Raw genomic sequence first — 23,508 nt, forward strand, 5'->3', positions numbered from 1 at the left:
ACCTTTTTCTTGGTTTTATTGTGAAAATTAAAATTGTTAAATTGTTACTCTCTATATAAATTCCTTAGAACAGTGCCTGGCCCATAGAAGGCCCTGCATGTTGAAGATGATGAATTAACCAAAGTCATTCTAGGCAGGTGGAAGAGCAAGAGCAGGTCATAGAATTTTGCCATTTGCAGGGAACTGTGGGTAATTTAGTATTTCTAGAATACAAAATACATAGAGGACAAAGAGAAAGATGAATCTAAGAAATAAGCAGGGATCAGGTCACAGAGGGCTTGAATGCCTGTTTGTCTTGTTTACCACTTTTTTCTCCAGCACCCAACCTGATGCTTTTCATAAAGTAAGTTTTAAATGAAAACTTTTTGAATGGAAAACAATCAATTAGGAGTCTATATATTATATCATCTACATGATGCAGAGCCTTTGAAAAATCTTAAGAGAAGTGTGACATCAGAGTTGTATTGGTGTCAGTATGTGGAATAGATTAGAGGGGGCTAAGAATGGCCAACCAAGAGACTATTGAGGGAGAAGAATAGAATAATAGTAGTAGTGGAGAACAGGGGCCAAAGTTATAAAATATCAGGTACAGGAAGCAGGAAAGGAGAAGAGATGAAATCATACTATTATACCCTCTTCCTTCTCTTTTCTCACCAATAGTTCCCATTTTGCCTTTCTCTTGTAAATTAATATACACTGTGCTTCTTTTTCTAGGTCAGTTTTTGTTTCTGTTGGATGTTTTCCATGCTCCATCATGTTGAGGGCTAAGACTCGGCTCTTTTTGCTTTCACCTCATCACTTGAAGCAACTAAAAGAGTCATCAGTCTCCAGGGTTTTATGGCAGCGACTTCTACACCAGCAACAGCCCCTTCACCCAGAGTGGGCTGTCCTTGCTAAAAAGCAGCTGAAAGGCAAAAATCCAGAAGACCTAATATGGCGCACCCCAGAAGGAATCTCCATAAAGCCCTTATATTCCAGCAGGGATACCAAGGATTTACCTGAAGAACTTCCAGGAGTGGAGCCGTTCACACGGGGACCATATCCCACTATGTACACCTTTAGGCCCTGGACCATCCGCCAATATGCTGGCTTTAGTACTGTCGAAGAGAGCAATAGGTTCTATAAGGACAATATTAAAGGTGAGATTTTAATATGAGATATAATATTTATAATCAAACACTTTCTAATTTTGGCTTTTTCTGAGGGGAGGCTGGGTCAATCTCTATATAGGTAATAGTCATTTTATAATTTTGTAGTTTGGATTATACTCTGAATAAAAGGAATGTTTTTCAACTTTCATGGTCAAAAGATAGGTGAGCCAGAATAACATACTGAATTCTTGAAAGCAAATACTTACGTATACATTGTGTAAAAGAAATTAGGTAAGGTGAAGTTGTATGAAGAAAAGAGACATCGGCTTATCCTTTGAGAAACTTTTAACATTATTAGAATAGGAATCGGAGGAGAAAATGGTTTAAATGATGCCCAAAGAAAGTAATAAATAATAATATGGTACAAATATATTCAGTGTAATCTGGCATTCATTCTCTGAAAATCATACTTACTTTTTCTTTCTGATCTATAATAAAACCATATTGGTTGAATGCTAAACTTGCGGTTCTTTAAGTTTGTATTGGCCATAGAGGATTGAACTTATATTTAGTGTAGAATATTTTAGTTTTTCACATGATTTTTATAGTCGTTTCTCAGAATATTTGAATAGCCAAGACATCCTCTAATAACTATTAAATAAAAGAACAAAAATAAGTATACAAACATATAAATACTAAAATATGTTAACTATATATAAATAGCCGGATCTTTACGACTCTTAAAAATATTTCTATCAAAAACTGTTAAAGATTAAAAAAAAAATCCTCAGATGGACTTGAGATAAGTGAGATGTTTGGTTTTGTTCCTTTCATCCTTATAGCGAGTTCTGGAACTCAGTTCTTATATTTTAGCATATGGGAAACAACTGACTCTCAGGAAATAAAGTAGTTATATTTGTTTTGACACGTATGAGCACAAAAATATTTTTGTTATAAAAGTATACTATGATTAGATGAATCAACACTTTTACTAGTGATAGATAAATAAGTTATTTATCTGCCAGACTCTTTAATCCTACATTATTTTTTCTTTGTACATTTAGCCGGTCAGCAGGGATTATCAGTTGCCTTTGATCTGGCAACACATCGTGGCTATGATTCAGACAACCCTCGAGTTCGTGGTGATGTTGGAATGGCCGGAGTTGCTATTGACACTGTGGAAGATACCAAAATTCTTTTTGATGGAATTCCTTTAGAAAAAATGTCAGTTTCCATGACCATGAATGGAGCAGTTATTCCAGTTCTTGCAAACTTTATAGTGACTGGAGAAGAGCAAGGTGTACCTAAAGAGAAACTTACGGGTACAATTCAAAATGATATTCTAAAGGAGTTTATGGTCAGAAATACTTATATTTTTCCTCCAGAACCATCCATGAAAATTATTGCTGACATCTTCCAATATACAGCAAAGGTATACTTTGTGGTTATTATAAGTTTTTCTGTAGGTCTTTGAATGTGGGGAATTTTGTAAAATACCATAACCTAATTTGAATTTGGTAACTGAGTCGTAACAGCTGTAGTATAAAGTCAGGGTGTGGATTTTTTTGTTTGTTTTGTTTTGTTTTTGTGTGTGTATAGTTTTAGTTTTAGTTTTTGGTCTTTAATGTAGTAATTTTATGGTCTGTCATTACCTGTAGAATCTGGACACTAGACATTTACTATTTTTTCTTTATCATTAAAATTTTTATTCTCTGATAATTGTTATAATCAGGGAGGGCTCATAATTTATACTTTACTTCTCTTAGGAGTTCACATTCAGTTGTGAATAGACACTGGTATGGAAAGGTGGAAATCAAAATATTAGCTTTATTTTTGCTAAAAACTAGATTAGAAGATATCACTTATATCTGCAACCACAACGAGGTCCCTAATAGTTCACCCCTGAATTAGATTCATCTTCCCTAATCAGAGTGGTGGGAAAATAAGGATCTTATAGTGTTCTTATATTAACAGCAGTCCCTCCACAGGGAAATTAGAGCTTTATTTTCCTCTGAGTAATTCATGTGTATTTCCCCAGTCATTCACACTTTGCTTCTTGCTGGAAATGCTCTCCTTCTTACCAACTCTAAAGTTAGACCATTATTTCATAGTAAAGGGCAAATCTCTCTTCTACCATCAGACCTTTATCTCTTTCACCTTTTATAATTGCTATTATCTCAGAACTCTTGCAAGCATTGCCTACTCTCCTCATTTTATAGTTAGCCTTTACATTTTGCAATTTTATTTTCATAGATTCCATCTGCCCATATGAATTGTATAGAATTGTATATTTCTATCACCTTTTCGATTTCAAGAACATGCACAGGAGAAATGCATTGAGCAGCATATGACAAACACAGATACACAAATAGCAGTAGCTTAAACTAAATAGGAGGCAGTTCTCTTACATGTAAAAGAAGTAAGGTGGGCTGTCAGGGACTTGGTTGTATGCAACCACCACAGTCATCAGAGTTCCAGTATCCTTTCATCTTGCTTTTCCTCTCTCATTAGTGTGCCAGCTCATGGTTAAGGAAGTTGGTGGGCCAGGTGTGTTTGTGTGAGGAAAGGGACCCAGCTCCTCTGATAAAAGGTGAATTTCCAGAAGGAACAACCCAAATTTCTACTTTATATCTCAATGGACATACACATGAACATAAAAGTTAGAATCTTAATCATTTTTAAATGTACAGTTCAGCAGCATTAAGTATATTTACATCGTTGTGAAGTCATCGCCACCATCCATCTCCAGAGCTCTTTTAATCTTGCAAAACTGAAATTCTGTACCTATTAAATAATAACTTTCCATTCTTCCCTTCCTCTGCCTCACTTCCCACATAACTACCATTCTAATTTCTGTCTATGAATTCAACTACTCTAAGTACCTCATATAAGTGGAATCATACAGTATTTGTCTCTTTGTGACTTATTTCACTTAGCATTAAGTCCTTAGGATTCATCCATGTTGTAGCATGTATCGGAATTTCCTTCCTTTTTAAAACTGAATGATATTTCAGTATTCTAGTATTTCTATTATTCTTAAAGAACTTTACTACAAGTTTGATAGAGAAGCACCTATTGGTTTCCTTGCTTTTTATTTGTAGACTCCAAATATACTCAAGTAATATCTCAGTTCCGTGTAACTCACTCCCCATATTACTTTTGCGATGGAATATTTTTAAAGAGCTTTTGGTTAGTCATAAATAAAATATTTGCAAAGTAAAATGCAGATAATTCATATCATATGCTAACAACAACTATTCTTTTTTTGTTGTTGTTGTTGTTGTTGTTGTTTTTTTCCCATGTACTGGCATAATACTAAGTAGTTTAGATGAATTGTTTCATTTAATCCTATAACTCCATGAGAAAGGTACCATTATTATCTGTATTTTATACTTTAGGAAACCTAGTGATAACAAGGTTAAGAAACTTGCCTACAGTCTCATAGCTAGTTAACTTGACAGCTAGAATTTGAGCACTCTGACTGCAGAGCCCATGTTCTTAACCACTGTATTGATTTTCTGTCATTTATTTTTTTATTATTTATGTGTGGTTAATTTTGGGGAAGGATAATAATTCTTTGGCTCTGCAGAATATTTGTGATATATGCTTTACCTACCATGAAATTTTAGGGGAATAGTAGAAATGCTATTTTTTAGTGGTTATGATAGAAAATCTGTCTGAAATATGTTTAGCATTAAGTGTCATTGTAAATCAAACTGAAATCTTTGATTTTTAAGCCGTATGTTTTATCCTATTTTCTTTCAATATACAGTACTAAGAATTGAATCATTTTCCTTTTTTCTTCCTGCATTTATTCATGTTTGATGACTTCATTCAAATAGTTAATAACTAGTAAATAATAATTAAATTTATACATCTTCAGCATATTAGCCCAAAGTTATGAGGCCTTAGAACCTCTCATGAGGTCGAAGTCATTGATTTTGAATTAAAGATGTCTTCATTCAGTTCTCAGGATAAAGATTACATTCCTGACCTCAGCCAGCTAATTTCGAAGTAAACTTTTCATGCTAAAGAATGGTTGGTGCAAATTCCTTTGTCTAGAAAAATAAAACGGGTTCAGTCCTTATGATGGTTCATTGAATCAGTCATTTAAATTGGAAAATGAATTAACTATAATAAAGTAAGCATTAAATATTTTCACTTAATATTATAAGCTACTTAGTATATCTGAGTTAAATATCATTTAAAAATAATACTGTCTTTTAGAAAGTAGGCTTAATAGAATCTTTTTGTATTTTTATTCATTGTGGTTTTTTTTTTGTTGTTATTTTATGTAGCACATGCCAAAATTTAATTCAATTTCAATTAGTGGATATCACATGCAGGAAGCAGGAGCCGATGCCATTCTGGAACTGGCCTATACTATAGCAGATGGATTGGAGTACTGTAGAACTGGGCTCCAAGCTGGCCTGACAATTGATGAATTTGCACCAAGGTAAGTAAATTAAACTCAAATATTGTCTCAACATTAAGAAAAGGCATAGGACCATTTTATGAGTGTATAGCAAAATATATTGATAAAGTGAATTTGTATACATAAATGTTATACAAGATTCTATTATGTTTTATCTGAGTGATGAGGGAATAAACCAATACTGTTTATAATTAAAAATCAGAATTAAATTTGACCATAGTTCTTGGTAAATAAGAGGAATCATGTCTCCTGCTAAAAGTTGTCTCAGAGAACACAATTGACTGGCACATTTTGGCAAATAATATTAAAATGTAAACATAATGTTTAAGACAAATTTGCTTTTATTTTAATTTGTTCATTTTAAATACAGAAGTCATCTATTACATTTTATTATTTTTTTCCTGCTCCACTTATAAGTGCTTTAGAATGCAAATGCTATTAAAAACGTTTTTGTTTCAAAACAGCTTGTTGATAAAGTTGTATGAAAAACCTGAAAAAAACTTAAATAAAGTCTGTGAAGTATTTAAATTCAGAGGTCAAAAATCAGTCTGACGAGCAATCACTTACGAAGCTTTTTTGCGGGCCAACCACTAGCTTATATGCTAGGAATACAGCATGTGAAAAAAGTGGCTTCTGAACTCAGGGAGTTTATAGACCAGTGAATGCTCCTTGTACCAGGAATTATGACAACAGTTCTCAAATTGTGGTCCAAAAACTCCTGGGAGTGACTAAAACCCTTTCCTGGGTCTTAGAGTCAAGACAGTTTTCATGATTATATTATCATTTTTCACTCTCATTCTCTCAAGAGTGTACAGTGGTGTTTTCCAGAGACTATATGACATGCGATGTTTTAACATTGAATGTAGAAGCGTATGTATTCCCTTATGCCACACATTAAAAAGATTTGCAAAAATCTAAAACAATGACTCTTATTATAATTTTTTATTTTAGAAAAGTATTATTTTTCGTAAAAATGTTACTTATGTTAACATGTAGATTTAATATTTCTAAATGAATTAATATATAAAGTATTGATATATATTATCTAAATGAAAAAGTTTTCTTTAGTAATTTTCTTTTAATAAGTTTTAGTATTAAAGAAATTTTAGTAATTTCTTTATTTTTTTCTTTTGGAAAAGTATTATTTTTCATAAAAATATTATGTTAACATGTAGATTTATTGTTATTTCTAAATGAATTAATATATAATATATTGGTAGATATTATCCAAAGGAAAAATTTTTCTTTAATAATTTTTAAGATTTAAAGACATCCTAAGACCAAAATATTTTAGAACTGTTGCATTAAGAACCTCTACCAATTGTATATCAAGAATTTTTATTAAGTTTTAGTTTCTTTACTTGAGGCTCACCTTGTTTTATATAGGGATTCACAACCTTTGTGATTTAGATTCAGGCAAGTAACTTAAATGTATACAGGATATAGTTGTTGCGTTGGCAACAATTAGAAAAATATATGTCTAGACCAAATGAAATCATTCTTTTTTTAAAAAAGCTTTATTGCTATCCAAACAAAGCAAGTTTATGGTTTTAATTCCTTCGTAGGTGACCCCTGCCTTTGAGTATTCCTAAAATTATACACACACACACACACACACACACACACACACAATATATCTATTCTTAAAAAATATATATATATATATAAAACATATATTAAAACATATATATATATATTTTTAGAAAGTGAACACTTTTTTAAGGACACAAGAGGAGCTTCTTTCCTAAAGAAAATCAATTGTAAAGTGAATAACTCTTAACTGAAGCCAATAATCACAGCTATTTCTTCTATATGCATAAAACTGTACTTTTATATATTAGGTTTAAAGTTACTGAAGTATATATGCTTGATTTTAATTAATGAGACTGACGCGCTCCCTACTGTGCTAAGGAGGTGCTTAAGTTTAATTTAAGTTTTTTGAAATTAATATCTGACATTGTTTTTAATGTGGGATACAATTAGTTTTATTTTCCATTTTATATTAAGTATAATCAAATTCTGGACTGAACATTACTATTTTAGGTTGTCTTTCTTCTGGGGAATTGGGATGAACTTCTATATGGAAATAGCAAAAATGAGAGCTGGGAGAAAACTCTGGGCTCACTTAATAGAGAAAATCTTTCAGCCTAAAAACTCTAAATCTCTTCTTCTAAGAGCACATTGTCAGACTTCAGGATGGTCACTTACTGAGCAGGTTTGTATATAATTTAAAGTGAAGAATTTTAATGAAGTCTCTTTTTTCTAAGCCACGTGGCAAAATCGAGAAATAAATTTAAGAACCTATCTGCTAATATTTGAAAAATCATAATTATTCTGAAGCATAATTCATACTTGTTTGTTTTTACACATAACAAATGAATAAAATTGGTTCCCTCTAGTGGTTAACAATATGAAACCATTTAAATCAGCTTACATGTGCTGCTTTACTTTTTTAAAAGTGAAAAAGAATGTGATGAGGAAGAAGTACAAATCATAATTTAATAAATATAGTCAAATAATTTTAAGAGTTAAAATTCATAACATAATGCTGCCTAATTAAATTTGTTTTTATACATACATTTTTTTATTATAGTTATATGTTTAAATAAGCATGCCTGTAAACAGACCATTAAAAAACTGTCATTACTTGAGTAACTTGTTTTAATTTCATTCTATTAAAAATGGTATGGTGATTCTTTTAACATGCATTTTCTTTACATATTAAAATATTTTGATACATTTAAAAATAATTTATAACTTTAAAATTAGATTGCTTTATACATTTAAAGGTGAATAAAAACTGACGTACTCCATATTAAATATAACTATGTTCTTATAAATGGAGAAGTATAGATTTTAGGGTTGGAAGGAACTTTAATAATCGTTTTTGTCTTAACCTCCTCATTTTTCAGCTAAGGAAATTGTTCAGAAAGGTCCAATGACTTGCCCAAATCACAATTAGGAACACAGTAAACTAGAACCCAGATTTCCTATCTCAGTCCATTATTCATCTGTTTTATTAATAATTTATTAATAATCATTTATTGAGTGACTGTTTTGTGTACATCCTTGTGATAGGTACTTCAAGGTATACAAAATAATTAGGAGAAAGTTAATTATGAAATGGATATTATGATCTAAGTAGACAAGGATACATTCATGATATACTTAGAGAACAATATTTAAGCAATACAAAAGTAAAAACAATAAATGTTTCATATTTCAGGGATTAAAGAAGCGATATTTTAGTGCCTAAACATAGACTAGACACTTTGATTCTTAATTCTAAGTCTGGTTCATTTACTCATTTGTCTAAATTTATTTGATATTCTGAAGCCTAATATAGACATCGGCAAAGAAAGTACACAGTAGCCACATTTAATCGTATCTTTCTTTATAGCTATTATATATATTAACTGCTGCCTTTTTTTTCCCATCAAATACTTTAGGATCCTTACAATAACATTATTCGTACCACAATAGAAGCTATGGCGGCAGTGTTTGGAGGGACTCAGTCATTGCACACAAATTCTTTTGATGAAGCCTTGGGTTTGCCAACTGTAAAAAGTGCTCGAATTGCCAGGAACACACAAATCATCATTCAAGAAGAATCTGGGATTCCTAAAGTGGCTGATCCTTGGGGAGGTTCATATATGATGGAATCTCTCACAAATGATGTTTACGATGCTGCCCTGAAGGTCAGTTTCTTCTCTTTGAAACTTTGCTTTCAAGATTTACAGGTTTATAAAGATATATATTTTGATTTATAAATCAATTATTTACAGATTTATAAATCAAATTATAGGTTTATAAATCAAATTATTTATAGATTAATAAAATGAGAGAAAAGGGGAATTTTAGATTTGACTTTATAGTATTTGATACTGAAACTTAATTTAAAATACATGTGCATTTGTGTTATTTTGTTTAGAGTTAAAAAGACAACCAGTACTAAAAGGCTTAAAAAACAGTAGTCCTCTGTGCTCCACTTACTTTTTTCCACTTCTTTGAGTTAGCTACGTCTTTTGTTTTTTTCTCCACATTTTAGAATCACAATTGACCCTTAAACAACATGGGATTGAACTGCACAGGAACACTTATACATGGATTTTTTTCAGTAAATATGCAATTGGTCTTCCACATCCCGAGTTTTGCATCACCAGCTGGGAATCCGAGGATGCAGAGGGCCGAGTACATGTATTGTTCTAGGCCATTTTAGATAAGGAACTCAAATATCAGTGGATTTTAGTATCTGTGGGGGGTCTAGGAATGATACCCCGCCCTACACGGATACTGAAGCATGGCCCTAGTTAAGTTTTGGGGGAATCAAAAGTTATACGTGGATTTTCATCTGCACGGGGTTGGTGTCCCTAACTTCTGTGTCGTTTAATGGTCAACTGAAATGTATATACTGGTTTAACTTTATCAATTTTAGACATTATCTATTGCTTTGCTAGTCTGATAGTTTAGTATTTTAGCTGATTCGTATCCCTTTTCCCCTCGTCCCATACTACCAATATAATTATATCTCAATATCAGTTTTTCCTAAAGTCTACTAATGTTCTCATTTGATTTAGAATGGTTTCTCTCTAGACCATTGCTGCATTACTGTCCTTTCACTTCCCTTTGCTGTTATCCTGGGAATTCCTTTTACTCTCTGCTGTGTTAAATCTGTATCCTGAATCCTGACTATCTCTGTTGATTTATCCCTTCTTATTAAATCACATCTCATAGGAACTTCCTAAAAATGGTGCATGAGAGAGTAATTATTTGAAACTTTAGATATTCGAAAATGTCTTTGTTCTACTCTTGTATTTGACTGATGGTCTGAGTTTGAAATTATTTTCATTTGGGAGTTTATAAGCACATCTCTAAGCATTGATCTATTTTTCATTCTAGCTTTTTATTCTAGCTTCCAATATTTCTGTTCAGAAATCTGATGCCATTCTTACTCAGAATCTGTCTTTCTGGAGGTTTCAGGATCTCTTCTTATTTTCGTGTTGATGTATCTTTTTGTGTATAGTTCCTCCATTGTACTGGACCTTTTTCATCTTTTCCCTTTTCATGTTCTTATAGCACTAGGAAATTGTCTTGTATTATCTTGAAGAGTTGTCCATTTAAAATTTAAATTAAATATAAAATTAAAAAATTTGAAACAATTTTAAGTACTTTAAAATTCATATATCATAATTTTAATTTCCAAGAGCTTATTTTTGTTTTCTAATTTCCCTCTTGTATGTCATACTACTTTGTTTCATTAATATAGACTCTCTTCTTATTTTTCTGAGGATATTTTACTTTTGAAGCTTTTTTTACATTCTGTATCATCTGTTTACTCTGTGTGCCTTTTGTCTTTAGTCTTATTATTCAGAATGCAGGTTTTTATTTCAGTAAGACATCTTACCATTGCCTCTCTCCATACGTGGTGTTTGATAGTGCATTGCCTCTCTAGTTCATTTTCTGCAGACAGTAAATTTTGCTTCTCCAGACAGAATTGGAGAGTGGTAGTTGCAAATTCTTACGTAGTCCTCCTCTTTTTAGCTTCCTATCTTACCTTTGACTTCTTTTGAATCCAATACAGATTCCTCTTTCTTAAATTCTTCAGAGGAAAGCAAGTTTGACATTGCTCCTTTCTACTAAGTCATGTACTATTCCACCATCTATTTTCCACCAATTCATTTATATAGAAGGCTGTTATTAAAAGTTTAGATGGTTCCTGTTGCTCAAATCAAAAGTAAAATTGCATTTTGAAATCTATTTTTTAAAGTTTATTTATGTAACTATGAAAGTTTTATTTATGTACTAAAAATAAAGATTAGAGAATTGATGTTATCTTTAGTTCTCTCCCAAGACTTGAGTGAGAGGTTTTATTTTCCAGAATATACTTGTTAGTTTTTATGTTGTCTTTTCAATCAACTTTAAGCATAGAATTTCTTTCTTTTTTTAAAATTGAGATATAATTGACATATAACATTGTATTAATTTTAGGTGTACAACATAATGATTTGATATAAGTGTATGTTGTGAAATAGTTCCAGAATAAGTTTAATTAACATCCATCACCACACATAGTTAAAAAATTTTTTGTGTAAGAACTTTTTGAGATCTCCTTAGCAACTTTCCAGTATATAATACAGTATTATTAATTGCAGAATTTTTAATTAATGCTCTTGATGTTAATTTTTTTATGAATCTTTAAATATACCACTAAAATAATTTAATATTGGTAATTATGTAACATAAGAAAGTGGAATAGTTTATAAAAATATATTCATATTTGCTTCTCATTTTATTAATCTGTTTTTCTTATTAGCTCATTAATGAAATTGAAGAAATGGGTGGAATGGCTAAAGCTGTAGCAGAGGGAATACCTAAACTTCGAATTGAAGAATGTGCTGCCCGAAGACAAGCTAGAATAGATTCTGGTAGGATAGAGTTGAAAAGTTTATATATGAATTCCAGTATTTAAAATAAATATTAATTTCTGTTTGACGATAACGTGCATAGTTAAAAAAAACAGAAATGATGGAAAAATGAAACTGGGTAAAATGTTTCTCATCTAAATCTATCTATTTTTCTATTTATATATCTCCGTGTTTCAATTTTTTGTATACATGGATGCACATGGGCAAGCACATGTACAAAGAATACAAAGTTTGTATGGTGGTATGCCCATTGTGTATATGTACTTGTGTGTGGGTGGGAATCTTCAACATTTTGAAGAAGACATGATTATTGGTCATTGTACTCTGCGTTGGAGTATTTATTCATTTGTTTGGTCAATATTTTTTTAGTCTTAGGATTTTGAGACACCATACTATGATTGGGCATATAACTGTTAATAAGACAGGCATGATTTCTCCACCCATAGAGCTTATATTTTAGTAAGAGTGACAGGAAATGAATAAGTAAAAAGTAAATAAAAATAATTATAGATTTTGTTAAGTTTTTTGAAGGAAGTAAGAAGGCATATAATCTGGGGTAGGGGTGGTAGAATGTCTTTTGATAGATTAATAATCTAGAAGTTTGAGGCAAAGTATATTCTTTATCATGTTAAGGAAATGTCTTTGTAATTTTGGTTTATATATAGATTTTAAAATATTTTTTGTTTAAAAGCAATTGGCCACAGAAAATTCAAGAAAATATTAGAAAACCTATTAGGTGTTAATTTGCTACCTTATAAATCTTAGATGGGAGCTGCTATTAGTGTTTTGATTTTCACAAGTGTTAGAATAGAGTTCATCAAAAACTCTGGAAAAGCATATTGTTTAGAAGAATAATAAAAACCTGCCCTTAGAGATTCTGATATATACCTGTTCTTTCTCTTTTCATCCCCATCTTATACTGGGATTTGCTGATCTATACTGAAGTTTTATTAAGAGTTAAGAATACTACTTAAAAATATTAAACTTACAAGGAAAATACATGATGATCAGATTATTACTATTAGGCAATTTTTTGTGAATTGAATCTACATATTATTTTCCTCTGGGAAATTAACAGGTTCTGAAGTAATTGTTGGAGTAAATAAGTACCAGCTGGAACAAGAAGAACCTGTGGATGTTATGATGATTGATAATACTTCAGTGCGTAACAAGCAGATTGAAAAACTTAAGAAGGTAATAATAGCTATCATTCTATATTCCTAGTACTGGCTAAGCCCTTATATTGTCCTGCTTAATCCTTAACAACAACCTCATGAGGTGAGTATTATTTCCCTACATTTTAAAGATAAGGAAACTAAAGATAAGGGAGATTGAGAAACTTGGATAAATAATTGAATAACCAAGACTCAAATCTAGGTCTGTTGACATCAAAAATTCATGTTTTAAATTATGATATCTACCACTGGGGAACTTCTATGTTATTAAAACCACACCATATTAATACCTCCCATAATTTACAGATTAGAAATGAGGCTTAGATGATTATGTAACTTACTGAAAGTTAAAAACAAAATAAAGTTCAGAGTCAGTATTTGAACCCAGGGCTTCTCATGGCAACTTATTGCCACTAGACCATGGTTTCTGATACAACTATGAATCATTTGCCTTCTGTTTTGTTTTCTTATTTAATTAAAATGTATTTGGTAGTGCTTTAGTAAGTTACAGTTTATAATGAACTATATTTATTTCGATGGAAACTAAAATACTGTCTTTCCTTTTTATTTCCACTTTTTCACTGAGGTGATCTAAAGTATATGAAATAACTAAACTAGATAAAACATTAATTTATACTGTTATAACCTATACATTTCTATTTTATGAAGCTACCTTGGTCTCTTAATCTCTGGCTTTTGTAATTACTGCTATTTCTAAGGCAGGAAACTTGAAATTCTTTAATGGCTTTTCTCTGTTTACTTTCCCTGTGATTGTTTAAGATAGGAACTACCCTCCACCCAACCCAGTTCAAATGTTTTTTAAAAATCTGATAGACTTTGTCCAGTTATATTGAATGCATAACTATTGTCTTTTTTTTTTCTGTTAGAGTTATGGCAGATGTTTACTGATATTTTCTCTTTCACCTTCACAAAAGCCTCAATATTTATTATGTTTGGGAAACCTTTTTCTCTTTTATACTTAAGGCTTTTATTAACTCTATACCCTCAAGCTTGAGGAGTTCCATTTACAATAAGTGATGATAAACCATATTTCAGGCAAGAGAGAGAAATTTAATAATGGAGTTGGATTTTTCCTTGCTCTTCATATAAATTTTCTGGTCCACCTTTGCTTATAGATGCTATGTAATTCTAGTGACATCTTGAGCAGTGTATTTGAACTTTTATAGGTGGTGAAAACTTGTTAAAAAATGGATTTTAGATAACTTTGTTTAGACCGGTTGTTGGCAGAGCAGAGCAGAGCTAGGACCTGAGGGTAAAAGTTTTTGACATGCTTTTCATTGTCTTTCTTTTTTGGCAATATTTCTCATGATCTTTGTCTCTCTGTCTCTCTGTTTCTCTGTTTCTCCACGTGCCATGCCCCCCCGCCACCCCGAGATTATCTTTAAATACAAAAAATAACAATATGCATACATAGTATTACTAAAAGATTGTTAATTAGCTAAGAGAAACTTAAAATGCAACTAAACTATTCTCTAAATTGTAATCTTTTTTCTTCTTGTCACTGTAATCTTTAGTGTGCCTTTTAAGTTCTTAATATAAAAGAGCCACTTGTTTTCAGTGCTTTGCTACATTAGAAAAGCATGATTATCATTGTCTTCACTTTTGATTTATCAGGGTTATACAAAATTTAGCATTATTTTAGGAAGTCCTTAAATGTATATGGAATGTGTAGGTGAGTAAATTAAAGGAATATCAGAACTAGGATATATATTCTCTTCTTTTTTTTTTTTCCTTTTGTTTTTGAGGTTAGAATTATGGAACAATTTCTACGTGATATATATCAGGGTCTAATCTCCTCATCTCTGTTTTAGTCTCTATTCACTTAAATTGTCCTTTTCCTTGACTTTTCCCTAAGGTCAAATCTAGCAGAGACCAAGCTTTGGCTGAACGGTGCCTTGCAGCGCTTACTGAATGTGCTGCCAGTGGAGATGGGAACATTCTGGCGCTTGCAGTGGATGCAGCTCGTGCAAGGTGAGGATATGTAAGTCTGGAGATTTCCAGACAGAAGCTGACCAGTTTAGCTTTTCAGAGTGTATTAAAATAAAAGGTTAATCCTATAAACCATGTTATTCTAAAATAAAATATTAGAAATGAAATGAAGTCTTGTTTTCCTTAAACATCTGTGCATTTCAAATATGCATATATTTTGAATGGACTATATTAATACTTGTTTGTTTCCCTGAGGCTCAGGATATTTGACACTACTGTAATGAATCCATGTCACTGATTTACAGGTTGAAGTTCGATGTGCTTTCAAGAATAGAGAGACATTATGTTGGACAGTAAGCAAACTTGCCCTTTGTCCAGAGGTAGATTATATGTCTGTCTTTCAAGGCTATTCACTATATAGACATCTTTGAAGACATAATCCAGAATAAAGGGCCATCACTGTTTTGCCGTGTAGAAAAGCGAGTGACCCACAGAAACTTTTCCCCCAGTATATGATGATGTCACTAAATAAATTATTTTTGCTTTTAGTATTTTTGCTTAAGATAACGAACTTTTCAATATGTTTTTAAAAGTGTTTAATGGGTAAATAGTGTGTGGGTTGGTTTTTTTTCAGTTTTACTTTCTTAAGTACCATGACTCATCTGCTTAAAATCCTCCAATGTTCTCCCATGCCTTTTAAATTAAAACTTAATCTTACCATGGCCTGCAAGTCCACGATGGATATGACTTGCCTACCTCTGACCTATTATGCTGTGTCCCCAATATCTTTCTTTTTAGAATACAAAACATGTTTTATGACCTCTCAGAGACTTTGCATTTAGTGGTTCCTTTTTCAAATACTCCCCCCCTTATATTCTCCTTCTTATCATTTAAGTCTTAGTGTAAAAGTCATATCTTCATGTCTTCAGTATCCTTAAAATAGCTTTCCCTGCTACCCCACTCCATTTTTTTATTTTAGTGTCTTCATAGTACTTATTGCCATATGAAATTATCTTATTAATTTGTTTGCATGTATATTATTTATAGTCTGTATCCTCTGACTAGAAGATAAGCTCTATAAAAGCACATACCTTTTTTTTTTTCAGTTTTATATATCAGCGTATCTCACTCACTCTATATTAGTACTCAGTACATGTTGATTGAATTAATCAAATAGATGGAATATGCTAAAATATTTACTTTTAATCAAAAAATATCAGTGAGAGTCTTGCTCTTTGCCCATTTATGTTGTTGTGCTGGATTATTAAGTAACCTTTAGATGCTTATATAGTTTTTAGATCCGTCATTTTTTTCTTTGACAAATTTTGAAAAGCCATCTTAAAATAATTTCTATAAATATTCCGAGGAAAGATGCTTCCGTGAATGCAGTAAAAAACACTTATTTAGATTTTTGACAGCCTACTTTTTACTTAAAATGTCTAATTAGATTGAATATTAATGTAAATAAATATTTTTATCTCAAATAATGATGTTAATAGAACTGCCATGTAATATTTTAGGTGTACAGTTGGAGAAATCACAGATGCCATGAAAAAGGTATTTGGTGAACATAAAGCTAATGATCGTATGGTGAGTGGAGCCTATCGCCAGGAATTTGGAGAAAGTAAAGAGATATCATTTGCTATCAAGAGGTGAGATTTCTTAAACCAGAATGTCATCTCTTCTGTTATTATAATCCCCATGTATCTATTGTGGGCTTAATTTTTTCACATACCTCTTAGAAAATATTTGAATTGACTTTCTTGTTAGCCTGTAGTTTTACTAAAATAATATTTAGAATTTTCACCATAATCCCCTTGAGGAGTTTCTCATTTCAAACAAATAATTGTTTAAATAACAACTCTGATATTACTTCATCTCCTCCAGGTACTTAAATTTCATTCTTACTCCAGTACATTTTCATATTTTCTTAAGTTTATTTATATTAATTGCTCACATAATTACAAAAATATTAATATTTCTATTTGAAAGTAAATATTTGATTGCCTTCTATATGCATAAATTGAAATCAGTCTTCAATGATCTGACAATAATAACACTGTCAAACATGATTTGGAAATATAAATTAATATAAATTGACCATGCTTCTCAAGTGTGAGAAGTAGCTTCCTTATGATTGGTTTTCTCAAACTGCATAATAAATTTACCACTAATTTCATGTGAGGTATAAATTTATTGATTTAAGTATGTAAGTATTTTGATTATACATTGTTACAAGACACATTTCAGTTAGCTTGGGGGAATTCACACTTGTGAAGGATCGGTGAGATATGGACAGTTCAAAACAGCTAATGAGGGGAAAAATGGCATAAATGATAGATGCTCTGTTCATCCCTCTGTCAACCAAATCAAAGTTGTGATGGAAACAAGGAGCAAACAGCAAGGAAAAATCACCTGGGATCTAGAGGAACAAGCCATACAACTAGGGAGAAATACAAGAAATCACCCTGCAATGGCAGAAGGTAGGACGGGCCGAGGACGCAGGGTTGCCAGGTCTCCAGTGGCTAAGACAGAGGCTGTGGCAGCGGCAGCAGCGGAGGCGGACGCCTCTTAAAGGGGCTGCATTTATGAGCGGATTTTTGTGGTGATGGACTTGCTTGCTCTGAGTACCGGTGCCGATTCAGCTGTGTAAGGGGGCACCAGGGACTGACAGGGAGACATTGTTGGAGTGAGGGCCGAGGTGAGACTGCTCCATACAGAAGTGCCGGCGGTGTCCATTATTCCCTGTTGAGCCCTCCCCCATCCCAGGATGCGGACACAGCACTGCCAAAGCCCTCAGGTAATCCAACTGGATAACAGAGGTCGCTCTGCCCAGAGGATTCTCTGAAATCCCGCCTACCCCAACTCAGTCCCACCCAAGCCACATCCAGGCTTATCCTCAGCGAGTCAAGTGCTCCTTGCTGAGCAGCGACTAGACTCACACTGGAAGCAGCTGGCCTCAGTTTCTGGTGTGGCCTTTTGAGGCAACTATAAGCACAGCATCTGTGGATTGCTTGCTTAATCTTAACAGGTGGCCTCGGAGGGGCAGAGGCTTGGGCTAAATTTGGCCTGCGCTGAACCCCTCAGGACTGTGCCACTGGACACCTACTTCACAAATCCACACTAATAAGACCGAGAGGCTTAAGAGCTTTGCTTAGTACATAGAAACAGACACAGAAAGGCGGACAAAATGGGAAGACAAAGAAGCAGAAATCATATGAGAGAACAGAATAGAGATCCAAAAATAATGGAGTCGAGTAATCTAGCAGATGCGCAGTTCAAAACACTGATTATAAAGATGCTCAGTGAACTTTTGGGAAGTGTAGATAAATTGAGTGAAAATTTCAATAAAGAGATAAACATAAAAATGGAAGTGAAAATTATAAAAGTGAACCAGTCCGAAATGAAGGACACATTATCTGAGATGAGAAGTATATTAAATGGAATAAACAAAGTGAATAAAGAAGAGAATCAAATGGGATGTGATTCCATAGTGTAGCGGTTAGCACGTCTGCTTTACACGCAGAAGGTACTGGGTTCGCCCCCCAGCGGAGCCATGGTTCATGGTCTACAACCATGCCACCCTGAACAAGCCGATGTCTGACCTTGGAAGCTAAGCAGGGTTTGGCCTGGTTAGTACTTGGATGGGAGACCACCTAGGAAGACCAGGTGCTATAGGCATAAATAATAAAAAAATATATAACAATAAAAGAAAGAGGATCAAATGACCTATCTAGAGGATGGGAAAGCCAAAGACATTCAAATACAATGACAAGAAAAAAGATGCCAAGACTATAAAAAAATATGGGACACTATTAAAGGTCAAAATATCCATCTCATTAGCGTACCTGAAGGAAAGCAAGATATTGAACAGCTGTTTGAAGAAATAACGTTGGAAAACTTTCCTAACCTGGTGAAGGAAATAGCCATACAACCCCAGGAAGCTCAGAGAATTACAAAAATCAAGGTTCTAAAGAGCCCCACACCAAGACACATCATAATTAAAATGCCAAAGGTTACATACAAAGAAAAAAAAAATCTTAAAAGCAGCAAGGGAAAAGCAGATAGTTACCTACAAGGGAACATCCATAAGACTGGCAGCTGATTTCTCAAAAGAAACTTTGCGGGACAGAAGGGCTTGGCACAAAATATTCAATGTGGTGAAGACCCAGGATCTACAATCAAGATTACTTTACCTAGAAAGCTATCATTTGGAGTTGAAGGACAGATAAAGAGCTTCCCAGACAAAAATAAGCTAAAGGAATTTATCGCCACCAAGCCAGTATTACAGGAAATGTTGGAGGAACTTCTTTAGGAAGAAAAAACATGTATCAAAAACAGGAATAAAGAATGGTAACAACTACATTCCTATCAATAAGTATCTTAAATGGAAAAGAATTAAGTGCTCCAACCAAAAGATAGAGTGGCTGAAAGGATAAGAAAACAAGACCCCTACATATGAAAAGGAAGGGGATGGAAACAGATAGTGCTTTGATGGACCTAGAAGGTATTAAAGTCAGACAGAGAAAGATAAACACTATATGATTTCACTTATATGTGGAATCTAAAGAATAAAAAGAACAAATTAATCAAAACCAGACTTACAAATATAGTGGACAGTTTGATGATGTACAGAAGATAGGGAGGATTGGGGGGCTGAGAGAATGAAGGATTAAATAAGTACAAATTAGTTGATTAATGGTCACAGAGATGGGGAACATGGCAAAGGGAATGCAGTTAGCATTAATATGGGGAAGGAGGGAGAAATTGGGGAATCATTTTATGAACTATATAGATGTCTAACCAATGTACTGTATAACCAATATACTTGAAACTAATTAAATTAATTAAAAAAAAACTGCTAATGAGTCATATGTATAAATAACTATTAAAGGCACTTTTTCACTTATACTTAAATATTTCTGCATATGGTACTCTGGAGACTGGCTTAAGAAGGTGAAAAGTTGTCATTTTCTCATCTTTCTCTACTGTGATGCTCTCAGTGTTTGGGGCTCATACGCTGTGCCATCTTTCAGATTTTCCTGTAAGGGGGAGATGGTAAACATATTCAGGCTTTCATGAAGTTCGCAATGTAAAATAGAGATGTTAAGAAAATTTGATTTAAAGATTAGGTCTTTTTAAATAAAACCTGAAAGATTTTTTTTCATATGTGTGCTGCAAAAGCAGGCACTAAACTTGATTTGCTGTGAATAATTTACAGTTTTTATATCTTAACTTTGGGTAATTAATATATAACTGTAGTTATATTTTAAATGTTCTTCAGGGTTCATAAATTCATGGAACGTGAAGGTCGCAGACCTCGTCTTCTTGTGGCAAAAATGGGACAAGATGGACATGACAGAGGAGCAAAAGTTATTGCTACAGGATTTGCTGATCTTGGTTTTGATGTGGACATAGGTCCTCTTTTTCAGGTAATGAGAATTGTTGGAGCTGATTTCAAAAGTATATCATAAGTCGCTTTCATTTAGGAAAAGTCATAAAAAGATAATAGACCCATGATGATGTTTTAAAGTTGTAAAAGAAGAACTTGAATTCAAAAAAATTCCCCAATTTATTTTTGAATGCATATAACGTAATTAATTAGGACAGAAATAAGAATAAACTTAACTCATGTTAATGTACTTGTTACTCAGATTGTAAAAATCATTGTTAATTCTGAACTAAAATTTTTATTATGCTCCTGAAACTGTAAAGATTTGTTTCAAAGATCTTATTGTACTACTTATTAAGATTTGACTAATATTTCGTGGGAAAGATAGCACATATCAAATTTCTGGAAAGTGTTTTGAAAGGGAAATCAAGCATCAGCGTGAGCTTGATTTATAATTAGATTTTCTCTTTTTTTACTCTCTAGTAGTATTTTATTTAACTACAGAATATTAGACCTTGCAGGAAAATAATTTGTTGGAAGTAAATGAAGCTGAATTTGTAAATAGAGTACAGAGACATTAATCATCTACTTCCGCCCCTCCCCCCCAAAAAAAATTGGCAGAGTAAAAGGTTATCCATTATATATTTAGTGATCATCTACCAGATGCTAGGTTCTGAGTTAAATAAGATAGAATTTTTGTCTTCAGGGAGGTTAGAAGCTCCTAACAGATTTACTTACCAGTAATCACAGCATAATGATAATTACTATAATTAAAGTTGGGACAAAGGGTTTGTACAAATATCCTGAGAACTTATGTTTCAGCTATGCCTTTCAGTCACTGGGAGAACAAAGCAGAGAAGGGCATGCTAAGAAGAAGGATTGGCTTGAGCAGAGGTGCAGGGGTACAGAGCTATGAGATGACATGATGCCTTCAGGTAACTGCAAGAGGTTTGGTAAAATTAGAATACAGTGCTTAGGATGGTGCATAGATTATAAAGAATAGGGTTATATGCAATTTTAAAGAGTTTGAACTTGATTCCAAATGTGTATGGATAGAGTGACACAATCAAATTTATACTTTAGAAAACTCATTTTCTAGTAAAATCACATTCTGAAGTGGATTGAGAGAAGCTGTGACTAGGTGCAAGGAGTCCAGTTCAGTAATCAGAGTGAGAAACAACAAAGGCCTTAACTAAGGCAGTATGAGGGTATTCGCAGAAACAAAAAGTCAGCTAGGGTTTTGAAGAAAGTTTAATGAAGGAGATGTTTATAGATATGCGGACAGGCTTAGGAGAACGAGCTTGTGGAACATTCAGATGGACTTGTTAGATATACATGTCTAGAGCAAGGAGGGGCCTCAATTATACATGCAAGTTAGATATACATGTCTAGAGCAAGGAGGGGCCTCAATTATACACAAGATTTTGAGATTTATTAATATATAAATGTTACTTAAAACCATGAAAACGGATCTAATTTTCTATTAAGAGTATATACAGTGAGATAAGAACTTGAACATTAAAAGGAAATAGAGTAGAAGGAAGCAGCAAAGGAGCTAAAGGAAATGAGATAAATAATGGCATAAAAACTAAGGAAGAAGTCTCAAGGAGGGGGAGGTACTATTATTATATAATGCAGCGACATCAACTAAGATAAAGACTAAAAGAGTATTCATTGCATTTTTACCAGTGAAGAAGTAAACCTTTCTGAAGAGGCCCAGCCTCTGTAGAATCTTCCATAAGAGTTTTCCCTTTTTGAATTTTTGAGTATTACTCTAGAGAGTCTAGAAGCAATTGTTACTGTAAAGTTAGCCCAAACTTCTGGAGATATGTCCTTGAACTGTGTTGGTAGGTAAATTTACAAAATATGTTTAGAGTCTTATACATTTACAGTAGGTTTTAATCAGAACCTCAGATGTATTTTGGATTAAATTAATGTATATATTTAGATTGCTTTCATCATTTAAGTTGAATACTTTTATATTTTTGTACTTATGTTCTACCATTTTACTTTTTTTTGTTTGTTTTAAATAGCAATCAAATATAATGCATTTCCAATATTTAGTAGTTACCTTCTGGGAAATATTTTTTCATAAAATAAAAATAATTTTAAAAAATTGTTCTCAGCCATTGGCACATAAAATAATTTTTTAAAAGCTGAAAGTTCATTTCCTCATTACATTTCATGTATAAAAACATAATTTTCCTTTTAGCACCACAACTTTGTTAACATAATACTGTTATTTAAAAAAACTTATCTGTGTTTGAAGTTACAATCCTGCAGTTCTCTTTGATGACTAATCAAAATTAGATTTGAAGTTTTAAAATTTTCAACATAAAATACAGGTTGTATAAATATAAAACATGGAACTGAATTGTTAAAATGGAATTTTAACCTAATCAATTTTGGTAACATGGATGATATGAATGACAAATCATGCTTAAATCAGTTAAATTTAAGCAATCAATGGCAAGACTATGCACAATTTCCTTAAAGGTTTTAATTTTATGTTTGTATTTTTCACAAACATAAAATTACCTATATGTTATGTGACTTACCTAGAGAGATCTTTTTGAATGTGGTTTCGTTACTGAAAGTGTAGAATCTTGTTTCCACACTAAAATTATGAGCCTAAAAATCTTGTCAAACTCAGAAAATTAACAGATTTTGATAATTTTTTTGTGGTTACAATTGTGGGTGATTTCTGAGGTGGCCTTATCCTTCCCAAATTTCTCAATTTACATTTTCTTCACAATGAGAAACTTGAAGGCATCATTATATGCAATGATTTAAATACGTGTGACCTATCAAAGCAATGTTTCAAACTCATTGCAGAGAGTGGATATGATCTTGTTGGGTAACTCAACTTATAGTTGAATGTTTGAAAATATCCTTTATGATTCTGTATCCCAAACTGGTTAAATCTAGTTAATAAATGAGAAACACATCCCCTTTGGCACTGTCCCTTGTTTACATATTTATGTGGTTGCTGTAGTTCTTTAATTATTTTCTATATTTCTCACAACATTATTTTGATCTA

At 32.6% G+C, this 23,508-nt stretch overlaps 1 protein-coding gene across 6 annotated transcripts in view; it reads left to right on the forward strand.

The window, feature by feature from the left end:
* Positions 1 to 23,508, forward strand: part of MMUT (methylmalonyl-CoA mutase) — a 36,049-nt gene that overhangs the window by 2,630 nt on the left and 9,911 nt on the right. For 5 of the 6 annotated variants that reach the window (XR_005650752.1, XM_039853240.1, XM_039853243.1 and 2 more), the window contains 10 exons: positions 715 to 1,139; positions 2,156 to 2,523; positions 5,390 to 5,547; positions 7,570 to 7,741; positions 8,976 to 9,224; positions 11,840 to 11,951; positions 13,030 to 13,145; positions 15,003 to 15,118; positions 16,597 to 16,728; positions 20,361 to 20,508. Coding sequence is in view for 5 of the 6 variants with exons in the window: in XM_039853240.1 (XP_039709174.1) it covers positions 755 to 1,139; positions 2,156 to 2,523; positions 5,390 to 5,547; positions 7,570 to 7,741; positions 8,976 to 9,224; positions 11,840 to 11,951; positions 13,030 to 13,145; positions 15,003 to 15,118; positions 16,597 to 16,728; positions 20,361 to 20,508 (1,956 nt within the window). In the remaining variant the exon portion in view is untranslated. Of the gene's footprint in view, positions 1 to 714; positions 1,140 to 2,155; positions 2,524 to 5,389; positions 5,548 to 7,569; positions 7,742 to 8,975; positions 9,225 to 11,839; positions 11,952 to 13,029; positions 13,146 to 15,002; positions 15,119 to 16,596; positions 16,729 to 20,360; positions 20,509 to 21,303; positions 23,425 to 23,508 lie in introns of those variants that run through there. The other variant, XM_039853244.1, reaches the window with a different exon arrangement.

Source organism: Pteropus medius, unplaced genomic scaffold, assembly GCF_902729225.1.
Source record: "Pteropus medius unplaced genomic scaffold, Ma_sr-lr_union100, whole genome shotgun sequence".
In the NCBI taxonomy this organism is placed as follows: Eukaryota; Metazoa; Chordata; class Mammalia; order Chiroptera; family Pteropodidae; genus Pteropus; species Pteropus medius.